Here is a 16,981-nt window from a genome sequence, read left to right on the forward strand (position 1 = left end):
TCTGCTTCTCTACCATGCACTTCACTTGGCTTTGTTTTTCCAAAAGGAACTATTTGCTTCTGAAGACTTGCACCACTTTGCATTGCACCCAGAATCTCACCTATAGGAACTAAAGGTTTTRTAACAGCAAACTTCTTTGAAATATTTTCACTGGCAATATTACAAACCAAATTTGACATCCTACTTAAATAACTTTTAAAGTACACTCAGTAAAAAACACCCCAAGCCCAACCAGCACAAGCCAGTGTGTTTACATGTCCTGCAAAGCAAACTGCTGCAGAACCCAAGTGTGCAAGTCCGTCAAGTGGGGAAAACCTCAACCTGCTAAAGCCTGCTTTACTCCTAAATTAGGGGTTTGCTAATGTGAGCAACACCAGGCAGTCATGTTAATTCTCAAACAGAGCAAGGATTAAAGAAAGCCAGGTTTAAGTGTTTAAACTTTTAAAATGGTGTCTTTGTATTCTTTTAGTCTCCATCCCATTACAGCAGTTATTGTACACAAGATGGAAGGGACAGCATTAAGACAGGAGCCTTGCAGAGGCTGTGCCAGGCATGACATCCATGCTTTCCTTTACCTGAGAGCCCTTACACTTTCGAGGTTTTAACTTCATGTGACAATGGCCCAAAATTTTAACTCTCTTAGCATCATGTGTAGGCCCCAACACCAGAGGGAAGACCAGAGAGGACTACCTGCCCATCTAAACTTTTGGATTTGCTGGAGGTTAGTCTCAGTATTCCCAGGAATATATCCACAGGCTCTGATCTTGTTCAGTTAGCTCTCAAGGCACACCCTACAGCATTAAGGCTAATTATTTTCTCCACAAAACCCTCACAGGAGTCATTATGTGAGGCAACCTTAGACTCTGCCGCTCCTCAGAGCAGCAAAGCCAGCAAATCCCAAATCAAAAATACTGCATTTTACATGTGGAGTCACAGGCCCTATAAACTCCACAGACAGAAACCATAAACCAATGTGCAATGAAGCAGGTCAGAAATTGTGAAGCAGGAAGGCCATTATATAATTAGTGGTCACTTGAATAAAGCCCCACTTGCCACTTACTCTTTCTCATCTGCTCAGTAGCTCCAAAGCTCAAGGAACTGGAATTGTTTTTAAAGCTGACAACACACAAGGGTAGATTGTGTGTACTTGGTAAAGAGAAGTAGCTAAAATACTCAAAGKGAGTTCCTCAGAGGACTTTGAAGCCCCATTATCTCTGGGTTCAGTATGCAGATTCCCCCAATCCACAAAAAAAAAGAAACAATAGTACTTTATTAAAATACTAAATTTTATTTTTCTCCACATACATTTAGTCTCCCCGCCATTTCCACTTGTCTGACTACCACCATGCCTTATCAAAACATTCCATACATACTTAAAATGAAGCTGAGGGTAGAGTCCCGTCTTTAAAAACTAAACAGGCATTTTGGACAACACATTCTTGGCAAGGTAATCTGGATGACATTTATCAGACACAGGAGGGAAAGCTCTTTCAGCATTTGTAAAAAGAACAGCCAAATAATGGTTACAGAAATAAGACTGCAGATTTTAATGAACTGTTTAAACTGTTTTCTTTTCTTACAGAGTCTGTCTCCATTGCCAGAGAGCTTGAATGACCTGGAAGTGTACAGAAAAAGTTAGAAACCGAAATCCATTTTTCAAATTATTTCAAGTTTACTATGTCCACTTACTCCATAAAACACTGACATTAAATTGTAACAAAAAATGCATTCCTTTCAGAGAAAATTAAGTTGAAAGTAAGACACTGGGTTCTGCTAGAAGACTTTTATTCACACTAGCTTACAACAGTAAGAATTCAGTGAAGGTGAGCGAGAGGATGGGTGTGGATCAGCTAGGCAAATATTGGCTGAACTCTGCCTACCCTGGCTAGTATCAGAGCAGCTCCAATAGCTGAGGCTGACTGCTTTTCAACATTCCTTCAAGAATATATCAATTTGTCCATCAGACAAGTTTACTCTGAACCACTGAGGGAAGCAGGAAAGCATAAGGAATTCTTTTACTGGAAAAAAATTAACTTGAAGGAATGTTGATAGGGAGATCTAAGACACATTTTCAGCTTCGTCTGTGTTAAGAAATAACTAATTCAGAAACTTGCTTCCTGATACCACCTTTTGGATTGCACTTTTTCAGGAGCTCGGTTGATTTTCAGAGAAAATGCAGCAAGAATGCCATAATCCCCATCACAAAACAGCTCCCCAYCCCAGACACCCTCCCCAACAAAGGGCTGAACAGCAGACTGGCCTAGGTGGCCAAATTCAGCAGCAAGGAAAACCACAGCTCATTTCCTTAGCCAGTATGGTGCCAAAAGGAAAATTCTGTGGGTTTAGTAAGCAAGAGATAATCTACCAACCAAATAAAAGCTGGAAARATGTAATAAAATATTAGCTTCCCCATCTTAGCCAACTAAACCCTTAAAACCATTCTTATTTATTTAATTTGAAGTATTGTTTGTGGTTTGTAACCCTTTGAAACAKTCCAAAGCTTGTAAAGATTAAGAARTAGAAAAGAATCCCTAAGTCAGGTTATGTAAGTTTTTGGGCTTTATCAAGCTCTGATGAATTCAGTTACCTTCTGGTCCTCTGTCCTGAAGCAATTCTTAACATAGTTGGCAAATTTGGGCTCCAGCTTAGGAAGGGTAGTACCCTATTTAGAAAAAAAAGCAAGTTTTAGGCTGTGCAGGCCATTTAATGCTTCCAATAAATAACCTACGAAGCTGAAACCCTTTGCAAAACACRTAGAATTTGAACTCATCTTGCAATTTCCCACAATAATCTGCTTAAAACCATTTTAGAAAGTCTGTTCCCTCCCAGGTATTTTTCACAGGAGTGACTACATACTGGATTGCTGTCCAAGACTCTCTGCTGGATGCTGAAGAGCCTAACAGCAAGCATTCACCACTTAAAACAACTTTGTTTGTAGTCAAGTCACATGCTAGTCAGATAAACTAGAACTAATTCCMTATTGATGGACTCTTACTACAGTATGCAACCTGAGACTACCTTTCACAGGTCAGGTTCCAACTTCAGCTCTCTAAAGCAAAACATGAACTGACCTCCTACCTATCATTTAAAACTCATTTTAATACATTACTTCTATTAATTTAAAGAACTCTTCTAGAAATATTTCCTTGTAATCCTGGAAAGGTGTCTGTGAATATGCTCAAATGTACAAGTCAGATTCAGACATTAATTCATAGATACAGGTTTAGTATCACATCTCCTAATATCTCCAGGGAAAATAATACAGCATGCTATTTTAGGAGGCATTGATTTCCTTTCACGTCCCAAGAGAAAAACTTTCCACTTTTTCAGGTGCATCAGCTGAAAGATCCCATGCCAATTAGGACAGCACACTTAGCTGGTACTCAACACATTGCACAAGACAGCAAATTTCTGTTCAAAGGAAACAGCAACATGAAGAATATTTTTAACTGCAATAATGCAACCAAAAAGCTTGGACACTGTCTTATCTCATGCTTTTCTATCAGCTTCCTGACATCTACCTAATACAAGAGTTCTTCTATAAATCTAGTGATTTGTTTAAAAGCTGTAAACTTGCTGGCTGTCAGCTGGAAGTTCTGTGGTACACTGAATGCAGCAGCCCACCCTTTACTAAGGGATGCTCCAGCACCATCTGGCAAAAAACATTAAATTACACTCCCTGCTGCAGTGCTTAGGCAGAATTTCTCAGTAAAAACACTCCTCAGCAGCAGATACTGTTTTTTAAAGCTCTTTTTGCCAGTTATCTGCTCTGTATGCTTCCCACTGCAGGGAAGGAAAACATGTCTACTGTGAGCAGCTCAGCCACTTTTGCTTACACTGCAGGAACACCACCAGTCATGGCTCCTCTGAGTTATTCCAAACACCACAGCAGCATCCAAGGGTTATTGTGACCCACCAGGATGGTCCCATCCATCATGGCAGGCTCACAGTCTAGGGCTGTGCATTTCCATCCTCATCACAGCTGTCATTGCTTACTCTGCATTGACCCTGTATTTAAACACTTCTGGTCTGGCTTTGCATTCCTGGAACAAAGCAGCCTCAAAACACAATCTAAGCAGAAGATAATCCTAATTCTTTAGGTGACCCTTGTTTGCCACTGTATGGGGTTAAAAAGTTTATCTGGAACTAAAATACCCCATCAGCAAATAAACAAGTCTCCTTAGCACCCACATCAGCACACTTCTGAGATGCCCAAGTACAATTACAGTCAGGTCCTCACTTGCCTCTGTTCTGAGTTCAAGTGTACTCAGAACACACTCCTTGCTTGCATTTGCACTTCCAACCCTGGGTGAGGAGGGAAACAATTGCCTGCTACACTTTTACCCAGCCAGCCTTTACCTGATTTTCTATTTTATACTTAAAATAGCAGCTAAGAATACTACTCCCATGTGTGACCACCAAATGCTAGTCAAACCTGGTAACAACCAGAACAAATGACTGCCCTGCCACTTTCAATAGGTGGAACAACCACTGAAGGGAGACTCAAYCCCACATTTTTTCAGAAAGCAAACACTTTCAGGTCTGTAGCAATGCATCAACTGATATAAAAAGAACCTATCTCCCTCTTCTGGAAGTTCCTGAGCCTTGCAAGCATCGGGATACTGCTTCAAGACCAAGACATTCCAAGCACGTGAAAAACGCACTTCACTTTACCTTAGCAACCCAAAATGTATATACTCTAGTTACATAATCTTCTGAATAAATATCACAGAAGGTTTTTTGTGGCTGTTTTTTTTATGTATTTTAACAGAGATGCACTACTAGAGGAATACAGAAACAAAGTGCTTTTGTCTTTYATGAGTACAGAGGCCTTTTTTCCCTGCATTTGTTTTCATTTCTCTGAACTTCAACATCAACACACAGATAGCAACACCACAGCAATGAACAACATCGTTACAATTTCTTAAAACAACCTTCTTCTCAAAACAATCTTCTACTTACCTGTAGAAATGTGAAAATAAGGCTGAGAACCTCATTTCCAAAAACTCACCTTATCTACAGATGCTTGCATTTTTGCTTTTATCTCCTCTAGTGACAGAGGGACTTTTGGTGTTTTTGGAGTGAGAGTTTTATCCTTCTTGGAATCTGGAGTCTGAAAATCAGTCATTTTATTAGTAACTTGCATATAAAGCTACTCAGAACAAATTTTTTAAAGAACAAGGTTACAGTAGGTCAGAATCAATATTTTATATGGAACAGAAGAACTAGCTATCACATTGACAGTTCATRTAGTTTTCAAAAATCACAAAACTTAAAATTCGCATTTCCCCAATATTCCTCAGAAGCATGAAAAAGAACAATTTTGAAGCCAGGAGTTACTGTAGTTAGCATAGCTGGTATCTTATGCTTCTGGGCAGGTGCATCCACAGCTCTCAAGAGAAATGAAACAAAAAAGGAGCCAAAATGTTTAGTGATTCAGCGTTTACTCCACATCTGCAGCCAGATTACTGGTCATGCTTCAAAAGGCACACCTGCACTGCTTTTCACAKGCTATCCTGCCACACACCCCTATAYTCATTTCTGTATGAACYTTCCTGGCATCATGTTTGAKAATATGCAGCACAACKAAGCAGGACACAACTACACAGCTTTAAACAAGAAAACTGTCAGTTCTGCAGTAGGTCAGTGTCATGAGAGCCCCTTAGCAGCAGCAGCCTCCAGCTTTAGTCCAGTGGAAACACACTTGGCAGTTACCCTCTGGTACAAGGTGCTACACAAAAAAAAAAAATCATCTAGATTGAGTGTTTCAAACCAAAGAATCACCAATATTCCCAAGTGACAGCACATCAGATTTCAGATCTTGGCAGCTGTAGGTATATATTTATCATTGAAGATTTTCACAGAGAACATGAAGCAGTGAACAGTATCTTCAACGTGCTTCATTTTAAGACTCAAAAACCTACTTGAATCTAAGCATGCTGTCTGAAGTTACCAAGAGACAAAAAAACTAGCTTCCACACTAGAATAAACCTTTTGTTTTACTCAATTGCTTTCACTCACTTTTGATTTAGATGGTGTGGACGGCTTAGAGTCTTTTCCATTTTGCTTTGCTTTCTGCATGTTTTTTCCTGCAACCTCACGAACAGGCTGAAAAGCAAGTACACACATTGATTTGTCAAATGAACTGCAAGTAAACTCAAGACAGCATATTACAGGAACCCAAGGGAAAATCTGTTGGTGCAGCACACTAACATACCCGAGATCAAGTTCTGTCATGATATCATACAACTATGTGGGACCTCTGCTATATTCACCTTAAATATATCACYTTCCCTTGTATATTAACATGCAGTCTTTGTGGGGCAGATATAGCTTTAATATTAATTCCTGGTGGTACTGCAATTCCATTCAGTGCTGCTTTTTCTTCTGTAACACAACCATTAAATGTTGYTTGGGATGCACATGGAACTTGAAATCACATGCATGTTTAAGATACGGAGTCTAAATGGCAGGAATCTGCAGTTCACATAGTGCACAATGACRTGGTGAAGACAATCACCCATGGAAATTCAGCAGGGACAGAGCAGCACATAGTGAAGTAAAACAAAATATTTGTTTCCAAAGAACAAATATGAACACAAAAATTTAAGCCCAAGTACACAAGCTGAAGAAAAAGAAAATGCCTCCCTTCCCCCCTCTGCAACTGCCCTGCTGTGTGTTTACTGCACCACCAGATGGCACTTCAGAGGCTCACACATYTACAGCCTTTTGTGTTTAAAGTTGCTAAAAATTCCTTTCCACAACATGCAGGGCTGAAGCTGCAAAGCACAACCGGCTTTGAGCAGGATTTAATCTGCTGTGCAACAGCCATCCAGGCAGCAGTCTGACACCTGCATGTCTGTGCTGATAAAAACTTAGTCTCCCCTTTGCAGCCAAGAAAATGAAACATGGACCAAATGGATGCACATTCATATTGTTGTGTGCTCACAGCCTATTACCATTTCTTTACACAGACTGAGCTAAATCGAATGCTTCAGGCCCCATTCACACAYTCCAGAGAGCTGTGCTAGAACTCTTGGATTTAAGGGACTACCTGCCCAATTACTGTCATATCACAGCATAAGTCACTTACTTTCTTTATTGGTGCCTTAATTTCTTCCTCATCATCCTCTAAGTCATCCTCATCACTACAATTAGAAAGGAAGTCACTCACCATAATTTAAGATTTGCATTAGGAATTATCTGCCCCCTCCCTCCCAATAAAAACCTTTATTCATGAAGAAAGCAAGCAATCTTTTCAAGTTTACCTTACACCTTAACACAGGTAAGTGCTAGGGCAAGCACTACCTTTAAAGCAGTTAAAWGCATTCCCTCCTCTTTAATACTGATCTTAGGGACTTCCACTGCTAGTATTACAAGCTGATGAGTTAACAGGAAGCCAAGTGTTATAACGCAGTATGGCATATTTGAATAACATCAATTTAGATTGCACTGTAGAGATAAATAATGCAATTTYGCTTTTTCCCTAGCCACGATAGTAGCTTTTTCATTTAGCATCCAGTTATGTCACACAATTCATGTTAACCCTGACACATTATCAAAACAAGAATACATACTCATCATCATCATCCTCATCTTCATCATCATCCTCATCATCTTCTGATAATTTTGGTTTTTTCTTTAAAAGAAGAAAAAGCCTCGTAAGTGTTGATACCATTTTGTGACAATATCAAGAAAAAACGTCCTCCAGAGCAGTTGTGGCGTTAAGTACAAAACYATCTTCCATCAATTTACCTAAAACCCAGAAAGTTAAAGCTGCCAAGTCCAAAGCTATTGATAGATTTACTGAATATGTGCTCAGCATATAAACCCTTCCCTCTATAGTACRGATCTTTAACCAGCATTTAAACTCTTGGAAAACACTGTTTATACCAGAACCTGCAGTTACCGCAGGGGACAGAATTTCCACAGAAGTAGYTGTTACATGCACCCCTCCAGCAAAATTTTGGGAACATTCGTTACTTAATTATWCTTCTGTAATTTATTACAAAACAATACCTTCCCACTTATTATAGCAAGCCATCTAACTGCTTAGTCTTACAGGCAGCATTTAATATCAAACTAAAAGGAAATGCTGTGAAGAAAGTGACTACAAGTCCATATACCTGTGGTGTTTTAGCTCCTCCTCCAGTTGCTGGTCTCTTTGCTGAAGCATTAACTATTTTTGTATCATCTTCCTCCTCATCTGATTCTGGTTCTTCTTCTAATGCTGATAAAGTGAAGGCAACATGTAAAAACCTCAACTCATTTAACAAGATAAAGCAAGACTGCTACTGAGAAACAAAGAGCATCACCCACAGTTGAGTAGGTTTGGTCTTAATAAGGTGCCAAATTAACAGGAGGAAGGTTCTCACTTCCTGACCAGCAGGCAGGTATTACCACAGGGAAATCCAAAACAGGTGAACAACCATCATACAGACTGGTTGGAACACTCCTCACAAAAAACAGACGATAGAAAGTTAAAAATAATGTGTTCTCCATTCTTAAGGAGACACATTTAAAAACTAGTAGAGAGAAAGATCAAAGAATTCTACAAAGGACATGGCTAGTACTGCATTAGTTTAGTTCCAAATCACAACTTCATCTCATGCTAAGCTGATAAGCAGAAGCCTACAGTGGGACATCAATACCCACTTTTAAGGGGAGAAATCAGAACTCAAWTTGCAAAGCTGACAATTGCCCCTTATCCAAACAAATCAAGTAGCAAGCAAAGGCATGCAAGCATGCCTCTGAACTTTTGCCCTATAGCCACTTCATGCCTCCGAGGATGCGACTCTGACTCTAAGATTCAGAGGGTCAAGGTCAGCAAAAGACTGCCTGAGGCACCAGCCACACATCCCTTGAAGTGCTGCTGGTGCTGTCATGTGCCAGGACACAGAGTGAGGAGCCATACATACCTACGAGGTGCTGACCGCTGATGTAAACAGGCCCTGAACCACATTTCAACCTCAACACCACTGGTGGTGTGATCTCGAAGCCGCCTAATGAAACCTGTGGGATAAAGCATGAAGTCAAATGTAACAGGCAAAATGTACTCAACAGACACTCAATCAAGTGAAAATCAACAGCACCAAGAGTTGTAGACTCCATGTCTAACAGAGTTACTCCAAGCTCCCATTAGACACAATACTCAGCAAGCACTTAAGAAACAACTCAGGGCCAATAAGCCACCAACATGGGTTTACTACACTCATTGCTTATCCTAGTTAAAGCACACCAAGGCCAGACAAATACACATTTGTTTCTACTCCACTGGACAGTATTGTCAATTTGAACATTATCCATCACACCTGCCCCCAGCGTTGTGTAGTTCTACTTGTACATATCAGCAACTGAGTCAAACTACATTCCAGATAGCAGAAATGACAACGGGGTGTCCTTCAATTAACGAAGAGTAGTAAACAGCTTCAAAGTCTTTAAAGAGCCTGGGACCCGCAGGAAAAGCTAACTGTTTTCATCCCAGGTTTAAAGAAAGCAAACCAACCTAAAGATGCATCTGCTTGCATATGCCTAGACTTGTGTATCTATCGATGACAGCTGCAATTACTATCACTTTAAAAATAGTCATAATTTGGAAGGCTTAATTATATCCGGATGATTGAAGTAACTCTACTGGGCGCAAAAAAAAGAGGTTTGTATTTACTACCACCAAAACAGACACTAGTCTGAACACACTCTTCAGTTTYACTTCATCTGACCCAAGCCATTTCCAACTTTTTCTCATTAGAGATAATATTTATGGTAGATCTTTCCAAGTTTCTGCACTTACTGTAGGCTGCACTGACATTTTCAGAGATGCCAGTACTACTTTAGTAGGGTTGCCTTCATAGTCCAGTGCTTCTGCTTCTATAATGTGTAGATCGTCTTTGGCTCCAGCTCCTAAAGTAACCTGTGATGTCAAGAAAAGGGCACAGGCTGAGCATCTTCCCAAATATTTTGAAGTCTTCCAAACTACATTCACTGCTCTGCATCAATTAATACTGAAATTTGCGTTTCTGACTACCAACGTTTTCCATCACACTCAGTCCCAAGCAATATCCCCTCTCCACAACACTGAAACTTCCACAGTACACCTCCAGGTGTGTTTTGAYGACCGTGAAATCAAGCCATTTGCTGCTGCATCACTGCATTGAACTGAGTCAGTGACAAGTTCACTCAGTCCTATAGCTGCTCCAAGAGGTACAACACATTATCTCTTCTACAGGATCACAGCCTATAGCCTTACCCTCCYTGCCATGTTTCATCTGTCAATACAGTTCAAGTACCACTAATTTTATCTGCATAACAGATACAAGCACTTTGCATATGGACTTGCCCTATACATACTTCATTCTTACATTCTTCCATCAAAAGAAACTGTAATCAAGAACAAATTACTCATTGTCAAGTCTAGGCTGTCATTTTCATAATATACAAGGATGCAAAACACATGACTAATATAATTAACACAGAAGTATTTAAAGTAATACTATTAAGTGTTTAGAGACCATTTTTATTCAAGTGACCTCCAGGAAGAATCCTGCTGTAGGAATTAATCCACAATTGTAACTCTCTTGCTTCCAGGCATCAAAACATCTTTGTATTTAAATAAACACAGCAATAAGCAATAGAGACACTACAACTCCCAAATTTCTTGTCAGGGAAGCTGGGCCATATTATTGTTCTACTACTCAAAAACATCAGGTTCAGTCCAAAACAAAAGCTCTGAAAAACTGTGTCTGACTTGCTTGTAGCACAAGAAAGGTCCAAGGACGTATCCAGGAACTCCCCAGGAATCTGGTTAGATGGGAGCTCCCATTTATATCCTTGGAGAGAACAAACCAAGGACAAAAAACATAAGCCTTTTGCCCTCTTATTTGGGTTTACTTACCATCTGCTTCTGGGAAAGATAAAAACCTGGAGTTACATTTGGGAACACACTGAAATGGTTTTCAAAATGAAGTTTCTAGTAGTGTACAGAGGTGTGCCTATACATGAGCCTTATAAATTTACAATTCTCCCCATGCTCCTATAGCATGTGCACTGTTTGCATTAGGCATGCCTCAGTGAATAGCACCTTTAATTACATCTAGTATATATTTATTAACCTACTATAAGTTGATTTTTTTCCCCTTTTTCCAGCCTTGCACTTCTTGCTGTAAACAGTGAAACATCAGTGGAGAAACTTTTTCAATACAGTAATAACTTGAAATGACAGAATATGCTCCATCATCCAGAAGAGACGTTTATTTTTAGCAGGTTCACATAACACTTATCACCAGAAGAATTTAAACTGGGGAAATAAAAAGCCGCGTTTAAAAGCTCGCTTCTTGCATCACAGCACAGCACATTAAAAATGTAAAGTCAAAAAACAAAACACTACTTGCCGTTCTCAGAGACAACTGATGTTCATTTTCTTCATCATCTACTTTAAACTGGTATTCCTTATCCGCTTTAAGCTCACAGCCTATAAAAAGACGATTTCAGTATAAGCTTATTGTTTTATTCAAGATGCAGGTATCTGCTAACCACGTATTTTGCAACTGGCTGCTTGCAGGCCTTATATTTGGACAAGGAACTAGCGGCACTCAGGGCACGAATACAGCGGAACACGTGGGGATGAGGAAAACCCCAGGCGAGTGCGCGGCCTGCTGTTGACCACGCAGCTGCCAGCGCGGCCGGTAAAAGCCCAGCAGCTTCAAGACTCATTCCCGCCCAGCGTTCCCCGAGCTGCCCGAGGCGATGGCACCTCCCAGCCGCTCCCAGTGGGCGGCCGGGCCTACCCCGGGGCGATGGGCAGAAAGGCGCGCGGCCGCACGGCGCCCCACGTGCTCCGCCCCCGGTCGCGCTGCCATGTGCTCCGCGGGCCCTCCCAGCGCGCCGCGTCCTTAGGAACGGCCGGAGACACCGGGAACAAAGCGCGGAACAAAGCGGGACGGGCCCCGCCACGTGCAGGCCGCGGGCCACGTGGGGAGCGAGCGCGGGTACAGCCACGGCCGCCGAGCGCCCCCGGCCCCGACAGAGGCCCCTCCCGTCCCTCTCCCCCGCGCGCTGAGGGGCGGCGCAAGGCCGACACAGGCCGCGGCTCCACACGGGGCCCGCACGGCGTTCCACCCCGGGGCCTGCGGGGGCGAAGGGGTCAGCGGGCCACGGCAGTGTGGCCGCGGGCGCGGTGAACGTTACCGAAGAGGAAGGTCTGCGGGCGCAGGGGGCCCATGCTCTCCATGTCCATGGCGCTGTCCTCCATCGCAAGGCTGGCGGCACGAATGAGCGACAGACACTGCGCTGCGGGCGGACGCGCACTAAAGGAAGCCCTGTGCCCGCCCACTCGCTCATATAGCCCTCACGTTCTCGCGAGATCTGCACGCAGGACACGCCCACTTGGACCCCCGTGCCACCTCTGCGCACGCGCTGACGAGGAGGGTGGTCGCGCGCGGGGTGGCGAGGGCCGCCAGGGGGCGTAGCGGGGCAGGGTCCGTGTGAGGGTCCCGGCGGGGCAGTGTCCGTGTGAGGGTCCCGGCGGGGCAGTGTCCGTGTGAGGGTCCCGGCGGGGCGGTGCCCGTGTGAGGGTCCCGGCGGGGCAGTGCCCGTGTGAGGGTCCCGGCGGGGCAGGGTCCGTGTGAGGGTCCCGGCGGGGCAGTGTCCGTGTGAGGGTCCCACCGGGGCAGTGTCCGTGTGAGGGTCCCGGCGGGGCAGTGTCCGTGTGAGGGTCCCACCGGGGCCGTGCCGGTGTGAGGGTCCCACCGGGGCCGTGCCCGTGTGAGGGTCCCACCGGGGCCGTGCCCGTGTGAGGGTCCCACCGGGGCCGTGCCCGTGTGAGGGTCCCGGCGGGGCAGTGCCATTGTGAGGGTCTCGGCGGGGCAGTGCCCGTGTGAGGGTCCCGGCGGGGCAGGGTCCGTGTGAGGGTCCCGGCGGGGCAGTGTCGGTGTGAGGGTCCCGGGCCCTTCCCGACCCTTCCCGGCCCCGCTGGCCGGAGCCGCTGCCGCCCCAGGGCCGCGGGGAACCGCAGCGTTCCGCTCCACGGCTGCACARCACGTAGGGCAGAGCGATGGGGGGGCGCGGCCACAGCCCCGGGCCTGGTACAGGGGTCAGTCCGAGCTGCTCCCTGGCCGGAGGGCCTTGCTTCAGTGGAACGWGCTCTCCTCACTCCGGTGCCGGCAGCTGGTTGCTGCTGTCATCTCTGATTAAAATAATAAATGAAAAGAAAGCAGCCCCTTTCCTGTGTGTAACCTGTTAAAATGAGCTCCCATTCCGACCTAGTGCTTCCTGTGCCACTGGCTCTGAAGGCCAGTGACAACAACAGTATGGGAACCCCATTTTCTGCTGGTGTRTGATGGGAGCAAACCACTTTTTAATGTGAATTAGCAGACAGAGAGATCTGTCACAACAAAATTAAAAGTCACAAGGTTTTTTTTATACCTAGAGCTATCAGCYGTGGAAAGACTTGTTTGCCTCAGCAGTGGGAGCCCATCACTGGCCCTGGGCTGGATTCACCATCCGTACACTCCAGGCCATTGTGTCCAGGGTTTGATCCGCACAAGTCAGGTCCCTTGAGTGCTAGTATCACACTTACTTGAACACTCACTCTTCAAAAATAAAAGTATATAGGCTCTTGCTGCTCTTATCCACTGATTTGAAATGTGTAACTTGTAGTCACGTTACCTTCATTCATATTAACAACGGAACAACATTAAAYGATGTTGCTGAAAAGAAGACAAACTGAAGTGAAAAATAACTGACACAGTGGGAAAATGAAACTTACCCTGTCAAAGATTCCCCTTCCTCACTCTTCCACGATGCTGGCCCCTTTGCAAACAGCAAATAGAGTTCTACACAATATACATCCAGCCTAATTTTGAGTCTAAAGTGTCCTATTCGAAAAATACAATTCACTTTTCCAAATCAGAGATTACCTGAGCAATGGTTTCACCAGGATATCATCCCTGAGAATCCTGTTAACATAAAGGCAGATTGTCCACTGAGGGATTGTATTGTCAGGTGGATTGCCACAGCTGACTAATATTCAGTAATAGTTAAATTGTGTGTGAAAAGAAGGTATAGGAATAAGTCGGAGTGCAGCTTAGTATATGAATGAGGATGGGCACTYGGGGCCCTATGGGAGCCCTCTTTCAGAGTCACGGGAGAATTTTGGTTGGAAAGCATCTCTGGAGGCCACCTGGTCTGGAAGCACCAATGCAGATCAGACTCAGAGGGCTCCATCTCTGCAGCTTGTCTGGGCCAGTTTGCTACAGCACTTTAGTGACTGACCAGCATTAATKACAGCTTGGAAATAATGATATTGGTTAAAATTTGCACGTTTTTTCTGTTTCTCTTATCGTGTTCCTTCCAGTTCTTTGTTCTCTGTAAATAAAAGGTGACATGTAGCAAATGGCGAGAGTATATAAGCAAAACCAGAGCAGCTAACAAAAAAGCTTTCTTCCTTTGCATCCTATAGTAAAGATGTGACTAAGTTTCATCACCTGTACATTGTTTGTATGTGTAGAAATAACACASTGATGGATGCTGAAGTCACAAAATGAAAGAGTGGAATGGTCACTTAAGCATCCTGGGCCACCCCTCCTGGTTTTTTTTTCAGTCCAGATCTTCCTCCYGAGGGGCAGCGYRGGGACRGCTCCGAACTCTGCTCCCTGGGACAGGGACAGCAGCCAKGGAACRGCTGGAGCTGGGCCAGGCCAGSCTCAGGCTGGAGAGCAGGGAAAGGTTCTTCTGTGCCCAGAGGGTGCTGGCACTGCCCAGGCTCCCCAGGGAATGGTCCCGGCCCCGAGGCTGCCAGAGCTCCAGGAGAGTTTGGACAGYGCTGCCAGGGATGCACAGCAGGGCATTGTTGGGGGTCTGCAGGGGCAGGGGTTGGACTGRATGATCCTTGTGGGTCCCTTCCCACTCAGGATATTCTGTGGTTCTGTGATTTACTCCCCTTAAAACTTCACAAGGAACCAGAGAACAAGCAGTGTTTATTTCATTTTCTAACATTTGGTTTGTTTCATGTTGTCATTACAATTGTCTTTACAAAGTRATTACTGCTGAGGGTGGCCCTTCGGATAGGAATAGTGGCATCTATGGAGCAGATATGCACAAGGACCTGTGAAGCAGCAGAGTTAGAAGTCCCACCAAGCACAGTGGCTGGCGTCCCTGGCACAGTGAGGCATCTTTAACTGATCAGACATCTCAGCCTTAAGAGCTGTGCAGATGCAGATGASGCATTTGTTTGGTTTGGCTTGAAAATAGTATCAAAGTTTTAAAAGAAGTTATAGCATGACACAACTGTCAGACTGGATCTGGAAGGTGAATCCTCCATGGTAATAGTGAGAGGGAATGAATGTACATTYACCTGGTGTAATGCCAGCAGGAGGACATGGCTATTGGTCAAACCCCCCAAAAAACATGCCCTACAGGGCACCAAGCAGCTCACAAACACTGCAGCTCCAGGAGTCCACCCAGGTCTGTTGAAGGCAACAGTGCAACCACAGCATGTCCTCTTGCGTGCAGAGTCACTTTTAATTCAATTGCAGTCTTCCATTATGGAGGAAATAAATGTGGGAGGAAACAAAGGACAGACACAGAGAAGCAARGCAGGGGTAGGAAGCAGGAGATATATGTTTACTGCCTCTCATTTGGCTCCATAGGGCTTTAGAAGGACTGTCATATATCATGACATTTATTATTTCTGCCATGTACTAGGATGAGAAGTCCATTACAATATTGATCATTTTACTTTTCTGAGCTCTGTGCTGTGTAACACTCAGCATAGCAGAAAAGGCTTACAAGTGATTTAGAAACAGCCGTACAGGGACAACTGAGGGGAAAAAATCAGTTTCCCTTAATGGAATTCTCTTTTTAGTCAGCTTTTACAAAACTTATGAAATTGTGTTTTAGCAGGGTTAAAACCACAGCACAGTTGCAGTCAAGCAATCAGAAGCCATAGAGACAGTAAAGATTTCCTATGCAATCTTAATTTACATGATGATATAATGAAATAATCTTCAGCTGCCCTGCCTCATGGCTGTCACGTAACCTCTTCACCAGGCTCCTCCTCCCTTCACTCATCAATAGCTTCTGTCCCAATGAACTGAAGGCCAAAATCTTAAATTRCATCAAGATATTTAGCTTTCTTGATCTCAAAAAGAGATAAGGTGCACACCAGAAAATCCAAATATTTCACTTTAGCCTGAAATAACTACATATTGCCTTCACCAGAYGGGGCAGCAAGAGCACTGTTACCTGTTCTAATCCCTACGACTGAGGATTTTAGCTAGAACACTGTGCTGTCCGGTCACTGCGGTGGTAACAGGGACAGTGCYGCCCTGCTGGGTGCCAGGCAGCCTGAGTGCTGAACACAGGTGACAGCTGCACCTCCTGGAGGTGCGTTTGAGAAGATTTGTCCTGGCATTTATAATTTCCCTTTGCCTCCAGGCTGATTTRCAGCCACTCTAGGACAGGGAGCTGTGATGGAGGGACCATCCTTACCTGGTTCTCTTCTTTCTTACCTACAGTTTGCTTTTTTACTGTTCATCCTGCTGTGAGTGGCACTGGAAGTTTTCTTCATCTTCCCTCTTTGTGTATTGCCTGTTCCATCCCCAGCTTTGCCTGTAGCACATAATTTATGCAGAGCAGCATGAGGACCTGCATCAGAAGGTCCTTCAGCACCAAAGAAAGCTGGATAAGGGGAGCCAAGGGAGGCTGATGACCCAGCTTCTGCTTATGGCAGCATGAACTGCTGCTGCTCCATCTCTTCTTAGTGCTTGCATAGAGCTTTCAAGGGGTTCTTCCCCTGCTAGGGCCCAATTTCAGWCATGCAACCCTAAAAGGGAGGAATGACAGATGAGCCAGGATGTCCACAGCAAAGGCACTCAGGTATCACAGTGATAAAAAGTAAGGTTACGCAGATAGATTACAGGTGTCAGTGTCACAGCAGTAAAAATTGAGATAGCCTGAAATTTCTCTCTTTTCTCCTTCTGTTTTG

At 44.2% G+C, this 16,981-nt stretch overlaps 1 protein-coding gene across 1 annotated transcript; it reads right to left on the reverse strand.

Annotated features, from left to right (window-relative positions):
- Nucleotides 1-1,265: 1,265 nt before the first annotated feature.
- NPM1 (nucleophosmin 1) lies at nt 1,266-12,322 on the reverse strand. Its single transcript, XM_057379753.1, has 11 exons — nt 12,184-12,322; nt 11,388-11,467; nt 9,791-9,910; nt 8,919-9,012; nt 8,127-8,230; nt 7,578-7,639; nt 7,094-7,148; nt 6,022-6,108; nt 5,012-5,113; nt 2,588-2,662; nt 1,266-1,615 (listed from the first exon to the last, which is right to left on the reverse strand). Exons 1-11 carry the CDS (start codon nt 12,245-12,247, stop codon nt 1,577-1,579), a joined length of 882 nt encoding a protein of 293 aa, XP_057235736.1. The 5' UTR covers nt 12,248-12,322; the 3' UTR covers nt 1,266-1,576.
- Nucleotides 12,323-16,981: the final 4,659 nt, after the last annotated feature.

The sequence above is a fragment of the Malurus melanocephalus genome, unplaced genomic scaffold, assembly GCF_030028575.1.
Source record: "Malurus melanocephalus ecotype Western Australia unplaced genomic scaffold, MMel_1.1 scaffold_420, whole genome shotgun sequence".
Classification (NCBI taxonomy): domain Eukaryota; kingdom Metazoa; phylum Chordata; class Aves; order Passeriformes; family Maluridae; genus Malurus; species Malurus melanocephalus.

Excerpts from the sequence above, each read along its gene's own strand:
- NPM1 (XM_057379753.1), bottom strand. The coding sequence starts at position 12,247 with ATGGAGGACAGCGCCATGGACATGGAGAGCATGGGCCCCCTGCGCCCG. Across the intron at positions 7,149-7,577 it reads GATGAGGATGATGATGATGA|TGATGAGGATGACTTAGAGG; the intron begins GTATGTATTCTT and ends TTCTAATTGTAG. Across the intron at positions 5,114-6,021 it reads CCACACCATCTAAATCAAAA|ACTCCAGATTCCAAGAAGGA; the intron begins GTGAGTGAAAGC and ends ACTGATTTTCAG.